Below are 25,426 nucleotides of genomic sequence, written 5' to 3'. Positions count from 1 at the left end.
TGTGTTATTATATGCCAAATGATACTTAGCTTTTAATTATGTAGAAATTTCTGTACACATTGTGTATGCATGTTGAACAGTAATAATTTTTAGCTTTATTTCTTGGATATCGTCTCTCTTTCTCCATAGCAGCACATAGCAAGACAATTTCATTTCAATTTGACAAAGCACACAGTTAAGTTAAAAGGATACAAATTTCATTTCATGAGATTTCGCTGAGATTAACCTAATAAAATAAACTTAGCTACATGTGGCTTTCAACATTTCAGCAAATATGACACTCTTCTAACATGCCTTCCCACAACACTTTCAATAATTTTCTTGTAGTGGCCTGCTACAATTTAGTTTGTCTCAACTAGTGCTAAAGTCAGACTGGACATTTTGGTGCAAGCAATATGAATTGCATTTTTCTCATGTACCCTCTAATTAATTATAAACTCATACTTTGATGTACACACCTCTGAAGTCCTGAAGTTGTCCTGTATTTTTATTTTCCTTATTTTTGAATTTTCAAATCCAGTGCCTTTTAAGGAAGGCTTGACCTTCTAAGTAATTAAGCCCTTTTTGAAGTATGAGAGCATAAAGTTAATTATAACAAATCACAAAATTATATAGATACAATTTTTTCAAAATTAACATTTTTATTTTCAGTGATCTGACTTAAATATAAAATAAAATTGACTGACACTTATTTTTACTGACATTTGACTGAAGATTATTACCATAATAATATTGCCTTTCTAAATGACAAATTAAAAATTAAGTCCCATAATTAAAACTGTTTATGACAGATAGTAATTTAGGACAGAAAATAAAGAACCTTTTTTTTTTTTTTTTAAGAGTACTATCTAAGGAGAATAAGGGTTTCTTGGAGGGGAAAAAATCTGACATGCAATATAATTTACTCTATTTTTGCTATTAATACAAATGCTTCCTGCTGTTCTGAAAATCCACTATTTCTTAATCCAGCATTATTGTCCTTCTAATGCAACATTTCAAACCCATTTTGCTCCATTTTCTGTTAGAAAAGCCATATTAAAAGGGAAGATTAAAAAGAATCAGCCAGGTATCATTGGTTCATATGCATATGGGTTCAGCATGTGAGGATGCTGTTTCTAGGACCAGCCTTAAGATGTGACTGATAGATCTTATTTGTCTGATAGAGTTGACCAGGGAAATAGAGCTACAGCTGGTTACTTCATTAGGTCCTCTCATTGATTGAACCCTGCTGAAGTGATGCAGCAGGCTCCTGAGATAACTGCTGGTAATAGAACAAAATGAATTCTTATCACAGAGATTGGAAAGGCCATTAACCCTGGCCTCCAATGCTTTTCAGAGGTCACAGACAGGAAGCCAAGCGGTGACTGGGAAAACTGTTTTCTGTCCAACTACAGGTCATGTTAGAGGGGGTCTGTGACTTTTTTACCCTTCGGCTTCTGTACAGATGAAACTGTTACACTGGCAGATGTTAATAATCAGCTGTAAATAAATATTGGAAGCAGAAGAAGAAAAATGAGAAAGCACGGGAATTTTTTTCAATAAATATTTAATAAAAGAGCAATTGTTTCTGTGATATTTACTGCCAGTTCTGCTGTAGATTTTTGCCTAATACTTTTCCATATAAATTGAAAAGAGAAATATGTAGAGGCACTTAAAAAAAGAAATTTAATATGGTTTTATATAAAAATACCTTTCCTTCCTTCCTTCAAAGATGACGATTATAATTGCCTGCTGCCTGCCTGCTTGCCTTATTCAGCAAGCCTATCACCAGTTCATCTGTGAATTAGTGCAGGGCGCTGTTTGCCTTTCACCTGGTTGAGAAGGGTATATATCTAAGTAACAGTCCTATAATTTACATTTAATGCAACCTTTCAATTGACCAAGAGCCCACAACCTAAGCCCCCATCTCACAGCTGAGGACTTTCCCACATTTGTCAAGTCAGTACCACTCCAGCATCAGCCAGGAGAAATCATCCATTTAGAGCCTGGAGCTGCACATGACAGTTTTCCTACTGCTTGTGAGAAATCCAGCCATGGCAGAGGTAGCTTTGTGTTTTGCTTGTTTAACTCTTGCTTTGAGCAGCAGTGTCTTATTATACATATGGATAAAGAAAATATAGTGGGATGCATCTTATAAAATAAAATGGAACATTTTCTCTTTATTACTGACATATATAAGGCATTGCAGATATGTGTTATAGGTTGATTTTAGCAGTATGTTGGTGGCTTCTATCCTTGTGATTGTGATTTAATTTCAGTGTCTGTGGTCATGTGGTATTCTCTGCTGGAGCCAATCTTTCACAAGGAGCAAGTTCATTTAAATGTAAATGGGGTCCTGTGGATGGAAAAAAATACATACTGCATGTCTTCAGCGACCCACCCAAGCATTTGGTTTGGCCTTCCATGCATAAATAATAACAAGAAGGTATGCTGTCATTGCCTTGCTTTAAACACCAGAAGTGGTTTGGCACAGCAAAAACCTCAAGCACTAAAAAGAGATTGGTTTGGATAAACTCACAGTTCAGATCCCCATCCTGATTAAACAGCTTAAAAAAAAAAAAAAGGAAAAGAAAAAAGTAAGAGAGAGAGAGAGAGTTACAGAGTTATTTTGAGGAGTTGTGAATTACAGGAACAGCTGAAAACCAACTCAGGCTAAGAACATATCATACCTAAAAATACTCTGAAGTAACAGAAAGCTTGTCATTTTGTTAACTTGAATGGATTTTTTCTCTTAATTGTTTGTAGCAATTTGCAAGAGTGGGATGTGAATGTGGTATAAGTGGCAATATAATTGGCATTAATTTAGCATAAAAATGCAAACCTACATTTTCTAAGTAGTTACCTTCCCTTCCACTAAAACATGGAAATATATTACGTAACTGTAAAGTATGTGTGGCTTTTTTCAAGGTGTTATTAAATATGATAAAATGGAATTCTTTTTCTTTATTACTGTTGTATATAAGATGTGAATGATTGCACACCTTCTTTTTATCAAAATCTTGTGGCATATATATTTTCGCACTGATAAACTCATTTGTTGTCTTCTCATGGAAATACTCCAGATGTATTTCAACAGAACTGAAAAGTTTCCCTTAGAAATTCCCTTTCCCACTAAGGAAAATAATACACAGTTTTTCATCCGTGTGGATGAATAGATATATTTTCTAAATTATTTCATTAAGTGCACACTTTTATTTATCTCTTTTATTAAGAATGTTATGTTCTGTTGCAGATGTTTCATGGCATGACACACAGGCCAGGAATCTCAGTGTGTGATACCTTTGGTGAAACTCATTTATGAAACATCCAAACTTCCAGTTAGCTGTGCTCTGAACTAGGAACTTAGCAAAATGTTGACTTTGTTCCAGAGCTGTAATAAAGGACTGGTATTTACTGTTTTCAGAGATTTCTGAAGAATATTTGATAAGCTTTTATCTTCTTTTTATAAAGTGGCGTTATAAAGAGCTAGATTTAAGCAGTACAAGATTTGCCATCCAGGGTAAGAAACAGGATATTAGTGTTTGTGTTACTCAACTATATTAGGTGTAGCTGTGAATCAGAAATTTTATTCTGGCGGCTTCAAAATCCAAAATGTTCATCTGTTGGTTCCTCTTCCTTTATTTCATTGAGCTGGTTAGGTAACAATAATCCAAGTAGTATGTTTAGTTTTCCTAAAAATTCCAGTGAAATAAATGTGTTATCGATACATAGTGGCTGAGCTGATGTGTTTTTCTTTCTGGCATATTATTCACCATTGGGGGACATAGATGTTGTGCTGTTTTTCATTATTTGGTTTCATTCCATACAGACTGATTTCCACAGAACCTCTTAAGTCTTCTAGGTATATTTGCTGATAATCCTGTATTGTTAGAGTTTTTTAATAAAAAAAAATACTGTCATGAGAAGTCAGAGGTAGAGGCGTTTCCAACCTACTTCTCCTATCAGAAATCTTGGCAGTACACATGATATCTGAAAAGCAACATTATTGGTTGCAATGTGGGCAATATGGGATTAGTTTCTTGTTTAGAATGTGTAAAATTATTTCCCAAGTTCTTTTTGCTTAAGCTTGTGATTTGCAAGATGTACAAAATTATTGGAGAAAGAAGTCCACCTCCTAATTCACTAGTCTAAAGGAACAGACTTGAGAAAGCAGTGCAAATGTCAAGCACTTCATGAGAGAGAGCAAATCCTATAGTGGGTGGTGCTAATCTAGGAACATTTGCAGAAGTGGCATAGCAATCATCATATAGAAAATAATCTAAAGACCATTGACAGACTAAAAGCCATTACTGTATTTTAGGAAAATATTAGGTTTCTTACATAAAGATAAGCTATGGCAGAGAAAGAGAGAGTATCACCACACTGATTAATTTTAAGTCAAGTTAAAATTAGAAAGGCCTTTGAATAAGGCCTTTAGAAAGAAGGATCTCTGAAACTGACTTAATACAGTTCTTTCAAAACAGCCGTATATCATTTCATGGATATTGTGAAAATTATGAGCATCCTTAATTTAGTCACTTTTTTAGAAAAAAATAATTAATGGGATACCCTTTACGTGATTGGAAAGACACTTAAAAATGGGCAAAAAAATAGATATTCAGCCTTTGCTCAGAAAGGACAAAGGGAACGCCTTTCCCTAGAAAGTCAATCATAGCTTTTTTAATGCAAATAGTTAACTACAAAAGATGGCATCTTCCTGTAACGTAAGTATTGCTGTGCATATCCTGCAGCGAGATATTTGACTGAAGCACTTCAAGGGCAAAAGAAACCTGATTTCTCACAGGTGCCAAAGGATCTATTTACAGCCAGCTTGCTAGAAAGGAATGAAATCCACTTGGCTTGCAACCATTTTCAGTTTGGGAGGTAATACATGTGAAACTTCCTGAGGTCTAAATATCGAAGCATAAAACCATAAATATGGTGGAATGATAGAATTGATGGTGTCTGGCCCAGGTCAGGAGACAAGGTCCAAGTTCCTAACTGTATCCGTGGCTTTCAAGATGGGGAGCTGGCTTTGGGTTTAAGTCAGTGTTTCTGGAAATTAAGAATTAGGTATGGCAACTTCTCCAAAAACTGACACAAACACAGGTGCTACTGTTTTCCTGTTGCATTGAAGGTACTTCCCATGATATTTCTCTAGATCCTACAATAACAGATGGAATTTGTGGTTTTGTTTTCTTGCATTTGTAAGCTGTGATAAATGTTACATATTTTTCTGCTGTCCATGTCCAATTTAATCAATATTACAAGTGTTCCCATGTGTTAGGCGGAACGGTGGCAATAAAGTGAAATTTCCACAGCTTTTACACATTGAAATTCTCGGAGGGCAAGATTCTTATAAACTTCATTTTGCTTCCTTTGTAATAGATTGAATAGCTCCATTCAGGAAGAAAGTCTGATGTGCTTTCTCATTTTTAAAACGTAGATAGTAAACCAAGCTTTATTCTCCTTCCAGCTCTTTAGGAACTTTTAACTTTTTAATATTCTTTTACCGTGAGTGTTAACAAATGTACTTGTCTCCAGAATTGCACTTATGTCCCAGTGTGACTCTGCATTTGAAAACGGGGGAGTTAAATGAGGTAAATTCCAGACATTCCCAAAATTTTTGAAACTAGTGTAATTTAGGTCAGCTTAAGGCTGTTTGGAATTTCTTATTCTACAGGAATTGAATGAACCAGCTACATTGGCTCTGTACCACTGGCATCCTTTTCATTTTAGGGCTTTCCTCCCAGCCATTTAAACTATCTTTTAGTGATAATGAAGCAATGAAGCAATGATAAACAACCTAAGATCTGGTCTTTAGTCCCAGAGTTCATTATAATAGTTTAGAACTTTTGTTGTGTGCTTCTTGTTCTTTTGGTGTCCTCTCTTAGAAAGAATTACTGTATTGTCTTCTTCTTTGTACAATGCATCATTTGGCTTCAGCAATCACTAGCAGAGTTCTACTTCATTCTTCATGACTGATTATTTGTCTTATTAAATTCTCCCCTAACAAAGAAAAGTCATGAAGCTCTGTAATTGAAAGAGATAGTGGAATGTTCACAGTTCTTAGAGGACGTACCACCAGTTCTAGCCTTTATTTATATGAAATTATCATTTCTGTTGCTATTATGCTCTTTCAGTGAGAAATAAACAAACAGTAGGAGGAATATTAAATAAGGAGTTTAGGAAAATTAGGTTAGATGAAGAAACGATAAAAAAAGATTCAACACAATTCAAATGAAACAGCAGGGTACTAAATGATACTGTACATCTATAAAACTGTGTATGTTGATTCACTGTTACTTGGTAGGCCAACTGTTTTCATTTTATGTACCATAAAATTATTGTAATTGCATTTATGCTTAAGCGAGGGTGGGGACACTTTAAAATGGAACAGGCTGTGTACTGTTTTCTTAATCATATGAGCCCTAGAATAATTATCAAACAATGTTTTCCACAGAGTTGATCTATAATTCATCTGAAGAAGAAAACATCTTCCCAATAAAAGATTTTTTGTCCTCAATTTTTCAAAGGTTTCTTTTATTATTATCATTAACCCAATTATCAAATTTCACAACTTCTTCATTTCTCAACTTCTTTTTTCATATGCTTATAGCTGGAGGGAAAAAACATAGGTGGAGACATTCAGTAAAAAGGTTTTTACAAGGCTTACAGTTATTCTAAGTTACAGCCAAGGGAATTTAATTGGGGGAAAGTTTTTGGAGGGTAGCTTGTATTTTTTGACAGTTTGTAATATTTTCGATTCTTTAGCTCAGCAGTCATGAGACTGCATTTAAATTCCTGAATTTATAAAGAAGTCAAACTTGAATTATCTGTGAATAGATTACCTGGACTGTGGCTCAACCACAGCCCATCTGCTGCCCACACCACTGGCTGCAGCCCATAGCTACAGAATACATGACACAAAATAAATATTGCTCTACCAGGTCTGCTCTGCCCACTGCGATTTAATACCATTCCTATTTTAAAGGAGAAAGTAGGTGAATTACTTCAAAAGTGAATGTACTGAGAGTGTTCTTTTATTGTAGTTTACATATGGTTTTGTTTTATTTAAGTACCCCCACCCCTATAGCACCCTGGATAATTGTGACTTTATTATAACATATTTGGGTTTGAGTTTTAAGCTTTCTTTGAGCTTCAACCTTAAGAAATAGTGGTTGTATTTTTTAAATTGTTTCTTCTTCTTCTGTTTTCCCCACAACCATGGCATTATCTTATTCAGCTTTGTTGTCAAGTGATAGTTCATGTTCTTGCATAACTTTTCAGGTGAGATTGTGAGTATAGCACCTATAATGAAACCTTCCATAAAAGTTCTAAAAGTCCAAAAGCTGACCACTCTTTCTTCCATGTTGACAGAAGTCACACATCTGTAACTGAGCTTGTAGAAGCGCCTTACTTGCCTTTCATTGCTAGAGGCTAAGCAGTCAGTCTTGGCTTCCAGTAGTGGGCCATTCCATGGCTATGAGGCAATGAATGACAACAGTAGGCCTGGAAAATTTTCTATTTGGAATCCAGCAATACACATGAAATATGTCTTACCTAAAATTTGATCAGCAACTGCTTTTGGAAGCAATTCATTGAAAGCTGCTGAAGCTGCATGTTGTCTTTGAAGTATTTAGCAATTTTGTTTTCACCTTTGATTTTTTTTTTCTGTTAGAAACTAAAGGTTGAGTTCAAACTTAGTTATGCTGCCTTTATTGTACTCTCAGGTGATATTTCTTATATGATTTTCAATGAGTAACTTGTGAGGAAGAAGATCTAGTTGAGTCAGATTCCTTTTTCAGCTTCTTTCTATCTCTTAAAGGTATGGCAGCTGATTTTTCAGAAAGAGCTGAAATACATTCTGTGTGCCCAAATGGACCTTCAGACCAATCTTGTTTCTATTTTATTTGGAAAGGCAGGATATATGGGCTTGTCATAGCTCATAAAACACCATGGGAATAGTATTTTCTTTCTATTTTAAAAGCTGACTTAAAACTTCTTAGTTAAATAAAGGTAAAAATTATTTTTGTTACATTGATGTCTGAACTTCTTTATTCAAGAGATGCAAAACAGTTTTACTTAACCCTGTGACTGATGAAATGTCCAGCTTAGTTTTGGGGTTTTTTCATGTTGAAGCATCTAGCTTCTCCAGTTAGAAGCAAGTAAAAAGTTGCACACTTCTAATTCCTTGTGTTCTCAGTTTCTGTTGAAGTCAGCTTGTCAATTGATTCTTCTTTCTCTGTGTTTATATATATATATGTATGCGTATATATACATATATATGAGCAAATAATTTAACTTTTTAATGGCATTCAACTCTGTATTGACTTTGTGAGGTGGTATCCAAAAGCAGCATGCTGTATGCACAGATTTGGAAATGGGCACAAGCCATGCAATCAGTTTGAGCTTAGTATCCTGCCAGGCTGACATCTTCTGAAGATACAGAAACATGCATATGGTCCCTCTTAGCCATCAGCTAAAACATGGCATTTCTCAGTTTGACAAATTGTATGCTGCACATGGGGGAATGAGTGAGGAATGTCACATTCACGTGCAGTTTCAGAAAAGCCTCGGATGAAGAGTCTCTTCCTAGTTCCTCATCATTTGAGAATATAACAAGTGTGTTCATCTGTGCTCGTCTTGACTAATCAAGTATGCTAACCAGATGTAGAAGCTTTCCCAAAGCATCTAGATAAATGCAAATGACAGGCTGATGACTAATTCCTGCCCAAATAGTGTTCATATGAAATCAATGCCCCATTTCATCTCCACAAAAAAGTCTGAGGAGAAAGGCCGTATATCATCCCGCTCCATTCCCCAACCTGTGCTTAGGGGACAGAGGCTGTTACAAATAAACAAGCAAACAAAACCTTGAATCCAGTTTCTGCAGTGAGTTGAACTGGAGAGCTAGTTCTTGAACATAAAATACATTTTAAAAGGTTCCATGAGTGGCAAATGAATAAATATGTTGTACATATAGAAAAGAAAGAGAATATCTGACCAAGCTTCTTTGAGACGCTAAATGGAGTATATATCAAAAAAAAAAGCTGTTTAGACAGAAAATTTTGGTCCCTCCAGGAGTTGCTCCATCTTGCATCCTCACGCAGTTGTCTGAGATACTTGTCCTGTCTTTCAGGATCAGCAATCCCCAGATCAGCAAATCTGACTCTCTGTCAGCAACTAAAGACAGGACTGTGCCTAAAAGCCAGTTTCATTTTCACAGAATTTATTTAAAAACTTATTAAAAAAAAAAAAAAGATTAAGAGAAGATCTGAAAAACCAAACTCAAGCTCTTTTACCCGTATCTAAAAAGCATCTCAACATTGCATGGTCAGATGCTGTACTAGACTAAAAATAGAAGTCTTTAAAGATGCATGGATTAACTATACAGTAAGCAACAAAGTTTATTTTATTTTTTATGAAGGTGCCTAAATTAATCTTGCTCTTATAATAAGAAACTTCATAGGGCTTTTTTTTCTCCTGATTTTGAAAGTTACGTGCTGCTTGCTTCACATCATATTCCACTTTTCAAGTGAAATACTTCTATAAACGAGTGGCTGTTATAATCCCCAGACCTCAAAGCCCAGCACACATGGTTTTGTGAACACATGATTTGAAATGAGGGGAACTTTCTCAGTGTATTTGTAGGTTAGTTTGTGTATGGAGGATATACATTTTACAAGGACTATAAAATCTGCTTAAAGGCTAGGTGTTGACCATCTATTTTGCATTGATAAAAATCCTCTGTGCCCAATGTGTGGGCTAATTTCTCTGAGACTATGTAGATTCCCAAAACTGCTCAGTTTTCAGTCCATGGTGCTGAGATTAACACTGAGCACTTCTAGAAATCAAATGTTGTGTGTTCACTTAAGCCCATTTCTCTGTAGCATGACCTCTGAAAAATTGAACTTCTTTGAATACCATTACTGAAACAAAGCAAATCTATGCCAATACTTCAAAAAGTCCATATATTTGCTCTTTCTATTCTTTAGCTTAGTGATAACTGTGGAGATAATTTATGGTCAGGTGATCAGAGCATCTTGTTTCGAAAAGAAAACAGTAATTTTCACAAATATAGCACATCTACCCAACTGTAATTGTGTGTCATCTTTACTTGTCTCTTTCCATCATAAGGGAAGTTATAGTATTTTTTGTGATTACAACATGTATGAGTTGATTATTGTGTCTGAAAGCACTGTTTGCCAACTCTAATAAAATGATTAAATTTCATCAGTATTAGCACAAATATCTGCCTCTATATAGAATAAAAAGTGTACACTCACAGTCATATTTACTAAATACAGTCACAGTGCTATTCCTAAATTCCTAAGTCCTATTCCTAAATACTATTCCTAAATTAGCTAAGTTGGGCCTAACATAGTAAAGTAAATCAGTAAAATATTACACTTAGAAGTTTTATTCACATCACTCCTGTGAACTTCAGCCTGCTTTGTGCAGGAAAATCCTTGTGCATAGAGTGTGAAGAAAACTAATGTGGTATGTTGAAGACAACCAAAGAATTTGCTTCCATATCTCTTTCTACTGTAGAGTTCCTGTTTTTTTTATCCTAAGCAGGTCACCTTACCCAGACATTTCATAGGAGTTCACTAACTGTGTGGCCTTCATTTTCTAAGTGTTTGATTGGAGGCTGTACAATAGTGTTAAACAAGTGCTGAACACACAGAGCTTCAAATGAAAGCAATCAGTGCTGTACTTTGAGCATATTAAGTGCTCTATAGTGTTACGTACTTTGAAAAAATTAGGTCCTATCTGTATCAAACTGGATTCTCCAAGTTAGTAGATTTTTTTTTAAGCTCAATTTCTGTATACCTTCCCTTTCTGAAATTGTAGAATTGCCTACTCATCTCTTAGGACATAACAAAGATAAATTCATTAATGTTTGTGCAGCAATAAAAAGTCAATAACGAAATGAATAATTTGACTTTCAGAATGGATTGAAGAGACATTGTAAATAGAACAGGTGGTTCCATGTTATAGAGTGAGACAGAAACAAAATCCTGAATAGCTTTTCACAAAATAAGTATCAATGAAATGCAGTGAATAACGCAAGACATTTTGCCATAAGGTAGAGCTTGATCAGGGTGTTAAAGATTGTGTCACAAAAGAGGAGTCTTGTATTTTTTAAGATATAAAAGTATTTTACTTTTGTGATATTATTAATAGCTGTAAAAACATAAGGGAGGGTATTTGCATCTATAATCCCATAGCTATTTTTTGAATACTTAAACAAAGACCAAAAAAAAAAAAGATGACCATGTAGCACTGTACTGAAAGTCATATGAAACGTCAATGGGTTTGAATTTGCTACACAAACCCCTCTACTAGAGCCAGTGAGGCAGCTGACAGTTGCAGAATGTTTTTGTCTTCTCTATGGATAAGCAGTCGTGAAGGATAGTGCAGTAAGCCAGGAAAAATTATAATACCAAAAAACCAGGGGTTTAATATTGGGCAGTAGGGGACACCGTATTTTACTAAATTAAGTTTACAATCTCTTTGTAAAGAGATTGTAAAAAATTTACAATCACTGTCTTCACCTATTATTTTCTCTGTGCATTTTTGTACTTTTGGTCCCAGGCAACTCTATTTCCCAAAGTCCAGTTTGGTGCTAGAATTTGGTGTACGGCTGATTTTAGTCCTACTCTCCTACCTTCTATTTTTCATTTGATTCTAATTTTCACCTCAGTTTGTCCTCCCTTCCCCATCTACTGGTCTTTGGTGTTCTTTTCCTTCAACCACATTCTTCTTCTCCCTAGTTCTTTCTCTTGACCTTCCATACTTCTTTCGCTCCTGCCAACCTACAAGCGCAGGAGGAACATGCTGCTCCTGCTCTCCTATAATGGTCAGTTCCCAGCACCAGGATAAACAGCAGTAGAAGAATAATAATAAGAAGAAGGGAAAGTTTGGTTTCACCATACTAAGGGTAATATAATTGCAGTCAGGTTGTAGAAGCTGCTAGGAGAATTTGTATTTTAGAAGACCTATTTAAACTGCAGTTCCTCTATGAGGATGACATGCACATTGGTTAGTACACACAGGAACTGGATGAGAAGGTTTGTGGAAGCTGTGTGGGATGTGACTGGATATGCACTTTAGCGAGCTCTCAGCACTGCGGGAAGTGTGAGTATGTTCAGTGATTATAGATTCCTAGCAGAATGTCAGCTCTTCAGTACAAGGAGCTTTTCTGAGCATGGGTAAGTAGAATTTTTTAAAGCTGTATTACTTGGCTGCATTTGGGCAGTTTAACCCAATGTGACACATGCCAGACGTCATCCTGTCTGCCAAATTTTGGGTTCCAGTGTAAAATCACTGAAACAGCAAAGATTTCTAAAACATACATATACATAAAAATATATATTTACCCTAATTCTATTCTTAGAAGTAAATGAATCACTTTGGCTGAAATTAAAAAAAAAAACACAAAAGCACATGCTATCCAATCTGCAGCAGGGATTCAGCACAGCTGATTTCAGCTCAAGCACTTAAAGTTTATTGCAGTTATAAGCAAATGAAGAGGCATGTATATGGTGGGAAGTCTGGATTAAACCTACAAATGGGTGTTCCTATCACTTGTCTAAAGTCATTAAAAACAAATGTTAAGTTCAGGTCTTGTTGAGAAGCTTTCTCTGAGATATTTTCAGTGCTATCAACAGAGTCTCCTCAAAAGGCATTTCAGGGCTTTAGCTAAATTGGCATTGTAGATTTATGCTCATTAGGCAGTTGTGAGTGAGGAGTCTATAGGCAAGGGATGTCCTTTTCTTCCACAGAGGTAGAATTATATTGCTGACAATGAAAATTAATTTGGGGGATATGGGGGATGTGCTATTTAAACTATGTATGGGAGAAAGAGCATTAAAATTAGGTGAACATGTAAGAAAAGTAAAAGTAGTGCAGCATACTGAACAGTGAGAATTAAAAAACTTACCTGAAGGAAAGAGGAAATGAAAGATGGAGGAAATTATCTGTTATGTTGCACTGGTTTAATGAAAAATGGATACAAATCAAGCCACCCATGCTGTTCTATTGCTGTGATACAAGAAGCTTTACAACAAGACTGGGTGGCCTGAAATACTTGACTTGGCCCTGGCATTTATATATATATATATATATTATATATATATATATATATGGCATTTTTAATTCAGAAAATCTGTGTCTGCCATCTACTCTATTTCGGTATTCGTGAGTCACCCATTAGTGTGCTAAGAGCCAATTGATGTCACTTATCTTCAGAGTGTGCCATCGAAGTGTATCCAAAAAACTTGGCAGTGGACTTGAGTTTCAAGCCTCAGATTAATCAGTATGGTAGTCTAATTCTTGACTTCAAACAATGAAGCAAGAAGAGACTAGTTTGAGGTATTGAAGCACAGTATTGAAATTGAAAGGATCCTCTACTGTGGGTGAAGGGGACAGAGATGTGTCATGTTATGGCTATGCATCCTAAGCACATTAAAATACTATAATATGAGTCAGGAACATTCCACAAAGCTGCATAATCTGCAAGTAATAACACAAAAGTTTGTTGTCCGAATTTTCCAGATTGGGTCTGGAGGAGGTAAGGGAAAACAGTGACAGAAGGGACTGGGAGACAGTAAGGAGGCAGGAATGTACTGCTATTTTTTACTACTTTTGTTAGTTTTGATGTGCAGACTTTTATCTTTTCTTCCTATCTTAATAATCGAGTTTGATCATGTGTCAGTATGCTGTATTTTGGGTAGTACAGCTACAGCTGAACCGGGATATCAAGTTTTTACAGAAGATTTTTGGAGTAATTTGCAGTGGACATCTTGGTAAAGATTCTTACAAATCACTCCACTGTGGTGTTCTGGACTGGGGGGAAACCTAAAAGCACCTGCATTGTCCTTCAAAAAAACCACAAAGACCAATTCATGTATGCATATGTTAAAGAAGTCAAACTTTTGAATTATAGTGATATTTGCAACAAGTAGGTTTGTAAAAAAATCCACGGACTTCTATATATGCTATGGAATACTTTTCAAGAAAACAAACAAATCAACGCCCCTCTGGCCCCAACACCCCCCTGGCCCCAACACCCCCAACAAATAATTCTGTAAACATTATTTTTAAAAAAATTCAGAAAGTGTTTTTGTTCAGGGAAAAGTTTATTCACTATAAATAGATCACCTACTCTGGCTTTGACACTTAGCATCGAGAAAGTGGTCTAAACTGGAGGTCTGTAGTTAGCTACATTACAAGACATAGTACAAGAATTTATTCAGGTCAGAAAACATATCCTTAAAGGTGGAAATAAAGCCAAAGTGATGATAATAAAACTGAACATAGAGATTGACTATGAGGAGCAAATATGTGAAGGTACCTGGAAAAGCTAAACAGGAATCGTTAAAGTATCTCAGAAAGAGAAAGCCTGCAGAAGAGTCATTACATCTGCTAGACCACCAGAGGATAAAGAGTCATTCCAAAATGATCAGGAGATGGCAAAGAAAATAAATTCTTTTACTCTAGTATTCTCAAAAGACAAAGAAGAAATATATGCACTAACAGAATTCTTTACAGATAATTTCAGACATACTGTTAGTGAGCCAAAAAGAGGTGAATAATTCAAAAAGAAAGTCTGGAAGGTAAATGGAAAGGATTTTACAATGTATTTCAGAGAGAAACCCCAAAACTGAGTCACTAATAAAATATGTCATTTAAATGACATTTTAAATGAGTTGTTAATAAATATTGTGGATTTCTTTGTAAATACACTGTAAAGGATTTTTCTGGAAACTGTGAATGAGAGAGTCAGTCTCACCACTTATATGATGTATTGGAAACTCGGCTCATGTAGGAAGTAGGAAAAAATGCAAGAAATGAGGGACACTAGAAGTGTTTCTGTATGAATGGACACTGAAGGCACAGATTGAACAGCAACACAGAAAATCTAAAATAAGTTAAATGATACTGTGAAAATCCAGTATTTTTCTTATTTCCCCCCTACAGGCTTGAAATGAGCACCCAGTACACTGGTGAAGCTCATTGACTTTCTGAGCTTTGAGTCAGGCTTAGGTTTACCCACCTAACTTCCAGCATTTAGCAGCAGTGTCGACGTGAAAAGTCTCCACTCCAAACACTAAAAACTTCAGGGAGGAATTAGCAATTCACCTATGTAAAGTCAGAGTTGTACCCTTAAGATACCTGCCTCTTTCTCCACAGAGAATAAACTTAGAGCAGTGCTTGAAATTAGGCAGGGTATATCCATCATGTTGAATAAGAATTAACAATAAGGTTTAATTTTCTTTTCTAAATAACCTTGATGGAAATGTATTAGTCTTCAAGTCAGACAATGCTAGTGCTCTTCATGCTTTATGCTGATGGGGGAAACAGCATATTCTATGAACCATAATGGCAGCCAAAAGAAAAGTAATGATCAGTTGGAAAAGTTAGACTATTCTCAATATAGTTTCATGCTTCAATGCCTTTCTAGAGATGGCCAAGTAAGAAAAGTATCCCTTTCTGCATAATAAATGATTAACTGTACATCTCCAATCACATCTGGAAAGCATTGCTGAGTTTCATTCTGAATAGCTGACATTCTCTGTTAATGGTTTTGTCAGCATATGCTTCTTTTGCCTCTTGCAAAATATTTGATAAAATATTAATGTAGAAATAAAACAACAAAAATACAAACCAAAAATTTTCCTATTTTCTCAGGTATGGCTCAGCATAAGCTTACCAACAATTTTTTTTTCCCACATTTTGCACCCCTTTAAGAGTAAAAGATGCTTCTTTTCCTGATTGAGACTATGGGAGGAAGACTAGAAAGCAGGCAATCCCAGCCAGCAATGAGAGGGAATGAGAGCTTGCTCAGCAGCCAGACTGGAAAGGACACCCCACCCCTCTAAACTTCTGGGGAGAGCATTTCTTTTCCTTCTCCAGCGGCTGGATGTAGACTGCAGTTTAAAAAAAAAAAAAAAGGATAAAAAAACTAGATTAAGAACTAATAAAGTGCTGTGCAGATTAACTGGTGATAATGAATATTTTCTACCTGCAGAAGCTAAGAAGCAAAAATAAGTAGGGTAGATAAGAGCTGCCTCTCTCCAGCAGCCAGAGGGGTGAGGCTGATTGTGGCAAGTGGGGAATAGAGGCTGCTGGGTGGAGTGTGTGGATAAAGTGGGTGTGATTTGTGACACTCCTTGGGAAGGAGCCACCACCACACACTCTGTTCAGCCAGCTTTGCAGTCGACCTCCTCTGACACAGTGAAATGTTTCAATGAGAAGCATTAGACTGCTATAAAAATTCAAATGATGCACCACAAAACAAAATGGTACAATTTGATACTAACTGCCAGTTGGCACTTTCTGGTCAATGTGACAATCATCACTTAATTATAGGCTTGTTTGTGGGAAGTTCAGCCTTCTAACAGCTATACTTTTGAATATAACACAGTGATTAAAAACAGTTATTAACGGGTTGGTGCCGTTATTCCCCCTGAGTCCCTAAAGGAGAAATTAGAAATCCTGTTTGAAGATGAAATATGACCACTAGAGGATGCAGTCAAGATCCTGAATGAGTGAGGCATCCTATTCCTTGCTCATGCTCTGCAAGGCCATTCTCAGCCAGAATATAGAACAAATACTTTCTAGAATATTTGGGTAAATAAATGACAATCCAGAAGTCAGGGAGAATTTATCAGCTAAGTAGGATAACTAGGATAACCCAGAAGTAAATCCACAAGCCCTATTTTGTTTGTTTTCTTCTTTTGCATAGTCTATGGGTTTTTCTTTGTTTTCCTTTTCAGTTGTTTCTCCTTTTTCTACATTATCTGTAGTCTGTTCATCTCTTAAATCCACCCTACTATTATTCTTTGCTAGTGGTTAGCTTCTCATCTGGACAATTAAACTCAAGAAGCCATTCACTCTACCAGTTGAGCCTGGGATACACTGGTGCTGAACACTTATGGGTGTTAGATTCAGCTGTTTATTCAACAGATTGAATAACAAACCCCAATTATTTTTTAAAATCTCTCATTTCATATTTATTTATTTACTGCTTTAGTCAATTGATTTATTTGTTCCCCATCTATCCGGCCCTCAGCCACAAACACTTGCTTAATCTTGTTTTCTCTCTCATAACCACAATTACTCACCCACAACCAGTAGATCATCCTTATTTAGGAAATTACTTGCAATTTGGAGATGGCAAAAGGGATACCAAAACAACAACAAGAAAATAATGCAGGACCAAAACAGGAACTAATGTCTGTTAATTGATATATCAGTGATGTAAAAAAACTCCAAACCAATGAAAGTCAACCCTAGAAAATAATATGTTTTTTAAATAGACTGGAAGACAGACTCCCAGGGCTGCTCATCAGTAGGGAAACTTCTCTAATAAGACACAGAGAAAGGTGATTGCTTTGTCCCTATGATTATCACAATGCATTTAAATTAAAGAAAAGAAGATTGTTTCAACTTGGCCATGTCTTGTTTTAACTATTAATTATTTAATTTCAAAAAATATTATATGTTTCTCTGTACTCTCCCTTGTTTATGGTGGATGTATCTGTTCCTTAAATTGCATTTCAGCAAGTCAGGCATTTCTAACCTATATGTGAATATTCAGCTAATTTTGTTGCTCGTTTCTGCAATTCAGCTTTGGCAGAGGCCTGGATTTTGCATTCGAATTCCTGACACATCTTGACTTCATCGGCCTGAGGAAAGTCATAGGGGTTTTACTTTGTAAAATCAGTACGGAATTAGGGCGTGAGCATGCAGATTAGCATATTAAAGTGTATGACGTAGAATATGGAATATGCAATATCAACTGACTAATGTTACCTCTGAAACACAACTTTTTCATTTTCCCTTATTTTACAGTGTTAGTGCAGACTGCTGCTAACCTCATTTTTGTGTTTAATTCTAAGTCTGTTGTGAGGAAAAAGGTTGATAATGGCTAAATTTAAGACATCTAGCATCAAAAGAAATTTTCAACATTTGGACAAAATAAAACCAGGTGTGAATAAAATATCATATTGCAGTAGTAAGTGTTATTAAAACCATTAAAGTACATTTGAATCGGCTGTTCTATTAATTTTCAAAGCTGACATTTGTAAATGTATATAGGCAGAACTCTTGTAAATTTAAAACAGAGTATTAGGACTTGTTCTGGAATCTGTAGCACCATCATACGGTGTTTTGTTGATACATAATGATTCATAATTTTGTGTCTTTGAGCAGGAACCATCACATTTTTATTTCTGAATAGTATCCTTGTCAGTTAGCATATGAAATAAGAACACTAATGTTACTAAAAAAAGATGTTTGTTGCATCTTGGCATAGGTATGTAATGTTTTTGGTAGCACACTTAGTTATATATCCTCAATATCTGTTCTGATGAAAGGTCTTAAGGATTTTTTTTTTGTAATTTGCTAAATGCTTTTAAGTTAGAGCTGTTTGTATTTCCATCTTGTCCCTTTGAAATATGTCATGACAGTGTGAATCTCAGACAACCTTCCTGTAATTTTAAAGGAAAAATAGAAGTTGTATTATCATTTCTGTCTATGAAACTTGCTTCTGAAGTGAATGCCATACATATTTCTGAAATGAATGCCAAATGTATTTTCTAGAAGTGAGTGCCATTGAAAGCCAAGGCAAGCAATTTATACCATGCATAATAATGATATTAATTTTTATGGTGTGTATAAGTTACATTTTGATTAGTTTTTTGCATGATTAAAAATTTGCAAAGCCTTTATGGCCCCCAGGAGCCTACCTGTAATAAACAGCTCTCACCTTCCAAACCATAAAACAGGTCTGCAGTACTTGAACATTAGAGCTAATTGCCTTGCTACATCAAAGGGAGCACCACAAGACTGAGAAAAATCACAGAAGGGGAGGTGGGGAGCAGGGGGCAGTTTCACCTCTAAAGGTTATGTGTTTGTGGCTTGGTGCAGCCCTGTAAAGTTATGGCCTCAGAACTGCTGTTTGCGATTAAGTTGATGGGGAAAGTCTATCCCGCAATCTCTCCCTGCTGCTGACACAGAGTCTTTGTTCACATTCAGATTTCTCAAACTGTTGCCAGGGTCAGGCTGAGGTCAGACACCACGATGATGTATAGGAGAACATGTCTGGGAATTTCTCTCACACTTAAAACACATACCAGAAAAACAGGAGAGCACCCTGCAAAAATTGTCTGATGAGACCCAGATGATACTGTAGCTTTTCTTTTAGTACCTTCATAATTTTCTTTCTCTTTGCCTGACACACACACAATGTTTTATTAATGTGTGCCACGATAGCCCTTACAATTTTATGTCCCCTCAAGATAAGGACACTCAGTAGCACTTTGACACTTCATTTTCCAGCCCAGGGGGATTGGGCCAGTAAATCTAGTAAAAGAAGCAACGCGTCCATTCCCAAGGATGAGTCGAAAAGGGATTGCCATCAGCTCTGTGAGGCCATGGGGCCTGACACTGGATACGAGCCTCATGTGTGTGCGCTCAGCATTAACACAGCCCGAGCCCGGCATGATCACAGGCTCGCAGCATCCCAAACTGTGCTCCCCGCCACCCTGACAAACAGACCCCCGCTTCCAGCTGCGGCAGGGATGCCTACCATGTTTGATTAGCTACCATTGTGGGAGGAGGCAGGGGACCGCAGGGAGGAGAGTGCTCACGCAGCGCGAGGGGGCTTTCCGTTCGGATGGAAATTTTTTTTTAATATGCAATTATTTTTGAAAGAAGGGACCATCTTTCTCCCTGTGTTATTCCAAAAAGTGGACACACATGTTTTGTCCTAACCTATTGTATTTCGATGTCAATGCAAAACACATTGATCTACAGTTGAGATTTTTTTTTTTGGTGGGGGAGAGGTTGGTTTCCAAAACTGCAGCTGTGTTTTTCTCTTCTAATCTACAAAAGGTTTTGCAGAGAGTTGAGAATCGGATAGGTTTGCCACATCGATCTGAGGGTTGTTTGCCTAGGCATACGGTTTCAGTGTATGGCTGGCAAGTACGGCAATAAGCAGCAATTTTTTTGTGCTCAGCTGCTACATATGACAGAGGATATTTCATTCGGCTGTCAGAATGTTATTAATAAAACATGGGGTGCGAAGAGGGCCACTATTTCCCCTTTCAATCACTATAGCATTTACAATGAAAATTTTATGCAGTGTGTAATTTTCAGTTAATGCTTGACACTTAAAATGTCGGTAGCTGCATTTTGTATGGTTCCTGAAGGGTTAATTGTATCATGTTCCCTGCATAAAAGCTCTGCTTATCAAAAGTGAATAGAAGACTGTATGCAAATGTGTGTCTGTGACCTTTTGCCTTTCCAGGGTTAATTTATATGGTCATTAAAGATTTTATGAAATCGAGCGGCCTGGTGCTTTGAATGCCATTTTACCTTCGCCTCCTAATTTATATAATTCCTACCTGAACAGGGAAATATGATTTTTATTTTTTTGTGTTTGTGTGCTGCAATGAAAACAGCATGCTGTGCTGTAGGAAGTTGCAAGTCTGGTTATCTGGCGTTACTCAGATTGCTAAAAATTCATTAAAATGTGACATCAGCACAGTGAGAGACAAATGATCACAGGATGAAAAGGAACAGTGGGCCTTTCACGGATTAGTGCTACACAGCCCCAGCATAGAAGCTAACTGCATAAACAGATTAATCCACCAGTAGCAGCATAGCTAAGATTTACCGAATAATTAAATGGGCTTGAGTTACTGTGAAGATTTCCATGTAATCTAGCTGGTGTGAACACGTAAGTGAGGTGTGGGTAATGCTGCTTTCTCAGAAGCCATACACCAAGTTGCATCATTTATCTTGAATGGCTCCCCCTGGAGACAAAATTTGAGACTTCTCCTGCAAAGCCAGAGGTTTATATTTAATACAGTACCTAATACCTAATACTTACTTACTGCAATTAGCGGGATACTGCTGCACTAATAGGATTTATATTTGAGTTCTGCCTTTTTTTTTTTTTTTTTTGGCTCCAAGATGCATTTTTACATGTGCTTGCTTTTGTTCCAGCCTGTGGGGGGGGATGTATGTGTATGTGTGTGTGCATGCATGTGTGTGTATTTTAACACAAATCATTTCTAGCCAAAGAATGTGAAATGACAGGCTTTAAATCTGTCACGCTGGGGGAAAGCGGGTACTCTGGCAAAGACATGGTCAGAATTGCTGGATAGATTTTGAAATATTGCAAATTATTTGGAATTAATGTCCAACCTCTTTAAAGCTCTGTTCTTTCCCTTTTCCCCCACCCCTTCTTCCCCCTGTTTTGCCACCCTCTGTTAGTGCTGTTCTTATTACAGGACATATTTTTTAACTGCTGTTAAGTGGTCACTGAGTTTCTTTCCTGAGATCTTTTCTCTGTTTGTCCGCAGAAGAACAAGGTGAAGATACGGAAGGGTCTGCTAAAAGTACATCAGTGGCTGTGGCTGATGATAAAGACTCAAGTGAAAGAGACAATAGTGAAGGCAAAAAATCTAGTAAAGACTCTGGTAAGATGCTAGAATTTTGTTTTCCCCCCTTTTTAACTTATGAAATGCTCTTTCATTTTAAACTGTCTGGACATTCCCACTACTATTCATTGCATGTGCATTTTGCATGTGATTTCTATCAGTAGCCTCCCATTGACCTATTTTTAATCATAACCATCTGACAGGGTAGATGCGGATAAGTTGAAGAATATTACAGGACGACCAGTGAGATTATTTTTTAATCAAATCAGTTTGTGTGCTTGTAATTTTTTAAGCGCCTTTCATTAATCTTAGCTGTACTTGTGATTCCTCTGATGGCATATTAATTTTTCATAAGCATAGGATTAGGTACCACTTGAATTTTTTCTTCAATCAGGTTTTGCCCCCCTTTTAACCCAAAGAATGTGGGGGTTTTTGTTATTATTTTTTGCTCTTGCTCTCTGATCAGTTACTCCCAAGAATCTGGCCTCTTCCTGGGCATTTATTTGAAGCATTTTCAAAAAATACACAAAATCCAGTGAAAAAGTTTACAGATGATTCAGCCTAAGAAAGAGGAAATATCATTGAAAACGGATTATGGGTTGGGTAATTTTGATCTCCTGGAATAGACAAGGCCCAGTAATGAAAGCTACTGTCTTTGAAAACAAAACCCCTATGTCATGACATTTACTTGTGCACAAACAAACCCAGGGCCAGCATCTGGTGTAGATACGATACCCAAGGCTTTTTCTGTGTTTGATTTGGCAAATATGTGACTTCACCCATGCTTTTTATGTATGAGATGGAAATCTGTGGTCACAATGAATATTACATTGGCTACTTTTGCCGCACGCTATACCTAGTTACATTATGTTGGATTCACTGAAGCAGAAGAAGTGCTGAAACAGGTTGAAGCCTATTAGTTTCAGGTAGTCATATATCTTTTCCTTGTATGCCAATGACAGCAGCATACAAAGGAGATTGTATTATCCGTAAAGACATACAGTGGTAGAGAAAATATCATTTTACATTTGAGTTTCCAACACCTAAATTCTCCCATACTGCAATTTGCTCTTTACATACTAAACATTTTTGGATTTATTGCCAAAAAATATTATAGATGGTCCTTTCTATACCAGGTCAATTCAGAAGACTGGCTTAAAGATTAAAGCTTCCTTTAAGTTTGCTTGTTGACATGCTAAGGTCAGTAGCCATTGCAGTTTACAACCTCGACTGCTCTTCAGTTGCTTTATTTTTTGAGATCAAGAGACTGCGGGAAGGCCAATGATGACAAGGATGATGTCGAGCAAGAAACTGTGTTGTGGATTAAAATATATATTCCCCTTGGCTGCCTCTCTGACTTGGTAAAAACTGTCTGCAGCACAGTGAAGTCATGCTCCCAGGCTGACATAGGTCCTTCTGTGCAGTCATGCCAGGTGCTGGCCTGGACACTCCCCAGGAGAGGGGTGACAGCCACTTGCAGCCTGCATTTCCTACTGTCCACTTTACCTAGGGGACAGTGTGAACCACTTCAGGGAATTTATCAGCCCTCTCTTTTTCTTAGGCAGGTCCATTTATAGTTGCTCAAGAAAGAATGTGGTGTTAAAGCTCCAGCAAAAAAAAAAAAAAAAAAAGGAATCTAGAAAAAAATACTGAAGGGGAATTCTCAAAATTCCATCAGGATTAGCCATTCATAAGGGCCAAGTTTAATTAGGACAAACCTATATCCAGATGCCTACTGGGTGCACTACAAAAAAACAGCATAATTGTTCTGCATTCCCGTGCCAGCAATTACACAAATAACTTTGCAGTAAGATTCATATAAAAGTAAGGGCTGAAATACATGATTGCCTTTGTGCTTTGCAGAAAATAGTTTGTGCTGTAGAATCCTGAATCTTTTGGAAACTTTTATTTTCCTAATCTAAATTAATTCTGCATATGTAACATTCTGACCATCATCTTAATTTTCATTGAGCTGACAAGTATTTCTAATGAGTGCATAACTACTTATATATAATTGAATGTTAATTTGGGCTTTCTCATGAATTGAGTGTTGCAAGTCTTGCCAAAGAAATCTCGGGAAAACCAATAAATTAATCACAATACTAACAAGTTAGACAGGAAAGTGTTGTGACCCCTCTTTAGCATAGAATCTATTAGACTAGAAAGGATTAACATGTATTTAGTAACAGTATGTTTGTGTAAGCTGTTGTGCTGTATTGCTTACCTTATCTCAAGGAGTAGAGCTTTCAAAATGAGACTTGGCAATATGCAAGTTATATTTGTTGAATATTCATTCAGAATAGAAAAGCCTACTAATGCCTCATTTATATTGTCATTTAAATCTAGTGCCACTTTAGATTAATTATAATCCAAATTACAGCTCTATGCAGTGCAAGAATTAATATGGAATTTATCCAGATTAATACATTTGCATTGAAAATGTAATATGTCTCTGCCATGGCTAAGGGGAGCACTTTTTAATAAGGTAGTAAACATGAGAAAGGATGGAAATTAACCTTCATTATTGCAATGAAAATTATCCTTTCATTCTACTCTAATTAGAAAGAATACTCTACCAGTAATTATAATTTTAGAATTATTTTGAGGCTGAATAACATCATCTGATGTGTCAGAAGTCTTAAATTATGCAATCTTTATCAAATACAAAGATTCATAAATAAGAAAACAGTGGTTTTATTGTGGCTTTTCCAGGATTTTTTTTTCTGTACTTCTTTAACTTTCTCCATCTTGTTAGTCACACAAACATTTTTGGTTTGGGGTTTCAAAAATATTACAAAGGTGATGACATCTGAATTGCAGTGAATTGTGTCATTTTTATATTAGCAATTTACACAAGTTAAATAATTCTGTTACCGACAGGCAATCTTTGACTAGTCTATTTCATGGCACTTATTTATAATTAAACTTATTTTTTGAGCTAAATGTATTGAAATTGCATTATTCATCTAAAATAAGCTGTGTATTTTATATTATAAAAAGAATTGCAAAATTGCAAAAAAAGCCCCCTAAAAATAACGTATCTCAAGAATAAAAGCTGGGTATTTAAAACCTGAATAACAACTGGATTTATTCTTTTCCTACAACTGCCTAGTAAGAATGGCATGCCAGCAGAACATCTAGCTATGAAAATAGTGCCACACATCATGCTCAAGACTGTGATATTTTCTCTCCTCTCTCCCTCCTCCTTCACTAACCTTTCTATAAGGCCACGACTTTTTTCAGCCTCCCTACAGAAGCTCCTTAAAAAAGCAAATGCAACACGGAAAACAGAGCACTGATATAGCAAGACGAAGGATCGAGTTGTAGTAGCTAGACCATTGCATAAAGAGCTGAACTCCTTTGATTTTGTCATGTAACTATGGCTTGGGGGCTTTGGACTTCACTATGTGCAGGGGCAATTGACTTCCCTGTGCCACAGGGCAAAATCAACTCCCCCTTTTTTTTTTTTTTTCCAAAGCTCACTATAAGTCACAGACTCAGTTACATTACTATTGGCCAGATGTAACTTCAGTCACATGAGTAGCAGTGCTTGGGGTTGAATGAATCCAGAGCCACAACGACAACAAAAACAACAAAGCCTCTGTAAACTTCAACAGTTTATATAAATATCATAGTAAACATAGTAAAAACTTCTGCTTTGTTATGCATTTATTGACCCCAGCACAGTGTTTTATAACTGCACAGTTTTATTATATTAACCGCAAAAGAAAATTTAACCAGAAAACCCCCTTGTTTTTATAGAAACAAGAACTATGTGTTTCATGATTATTATAGGCCCTTTGAAGTAATTAAATTATTCCATCCTGTGGTGGAAGATGATGTGTAATATTAACCTTGTGTGTGCCCAGGCACACACAGACTGCACTTCAAGCTAAATTTCACTAGCAGTTAAATACCACTGCCAAAACACAGTTCAGTGCATTTTCACAAGTAAAGTTTGTGGCAGAATTTGGTTTGTAATTTCT

At 36.4% G+C, this 25,426-nt stretch overlaps 1 protein-coding gene across 4 annotated transcripts in view; it reads left to right on the top strand.

Annotated features, from left to right (window-relative positions):
* ZFHX4 (zinc finger homeobox 4) overlaps positions 1 to 25,426 on the top strand; it is a 149,181-nt gene that overhangs the window by 102,272 nt on the left and 21,483 nt on the right. For all 4 annotated transcript variants that reach the window (XM_008929401.3, XM_018079195.2, XM_018079214.2 and 1 more), the window contains one exon: positions 21,363 to 21,479. In XM_008929401.3, the coding sequence (XP_008927649.2) occupies positions 21,363 to 21,479 (117 nt within the window). The remainder of the gene's footprint in view (positions 1 to 21,362; positions 21,480 to 25,426) is intronic.

This window comes from Manacus vitellinus, unplaced genomic scaffold (assembly GCF_001715985.3).
Source record: "Manacus vitellinus isolate BGI_N305 unplaced genomic scaffold, ASM171598v3 scaffold_1_pilon, whole genome shotgun sequence".
Taxonomy (NCBI): domain Eukaryota; kingdom Metazoa; phylum Chordata; class Aves; order Passeriformes; family Pipridae; genus Manacus; species Manacus vitellinus.
Note: the sequence above shows the minus strand (reverse complement) of the source record. Positions and strands in the feature narration are given on the sequence as shown.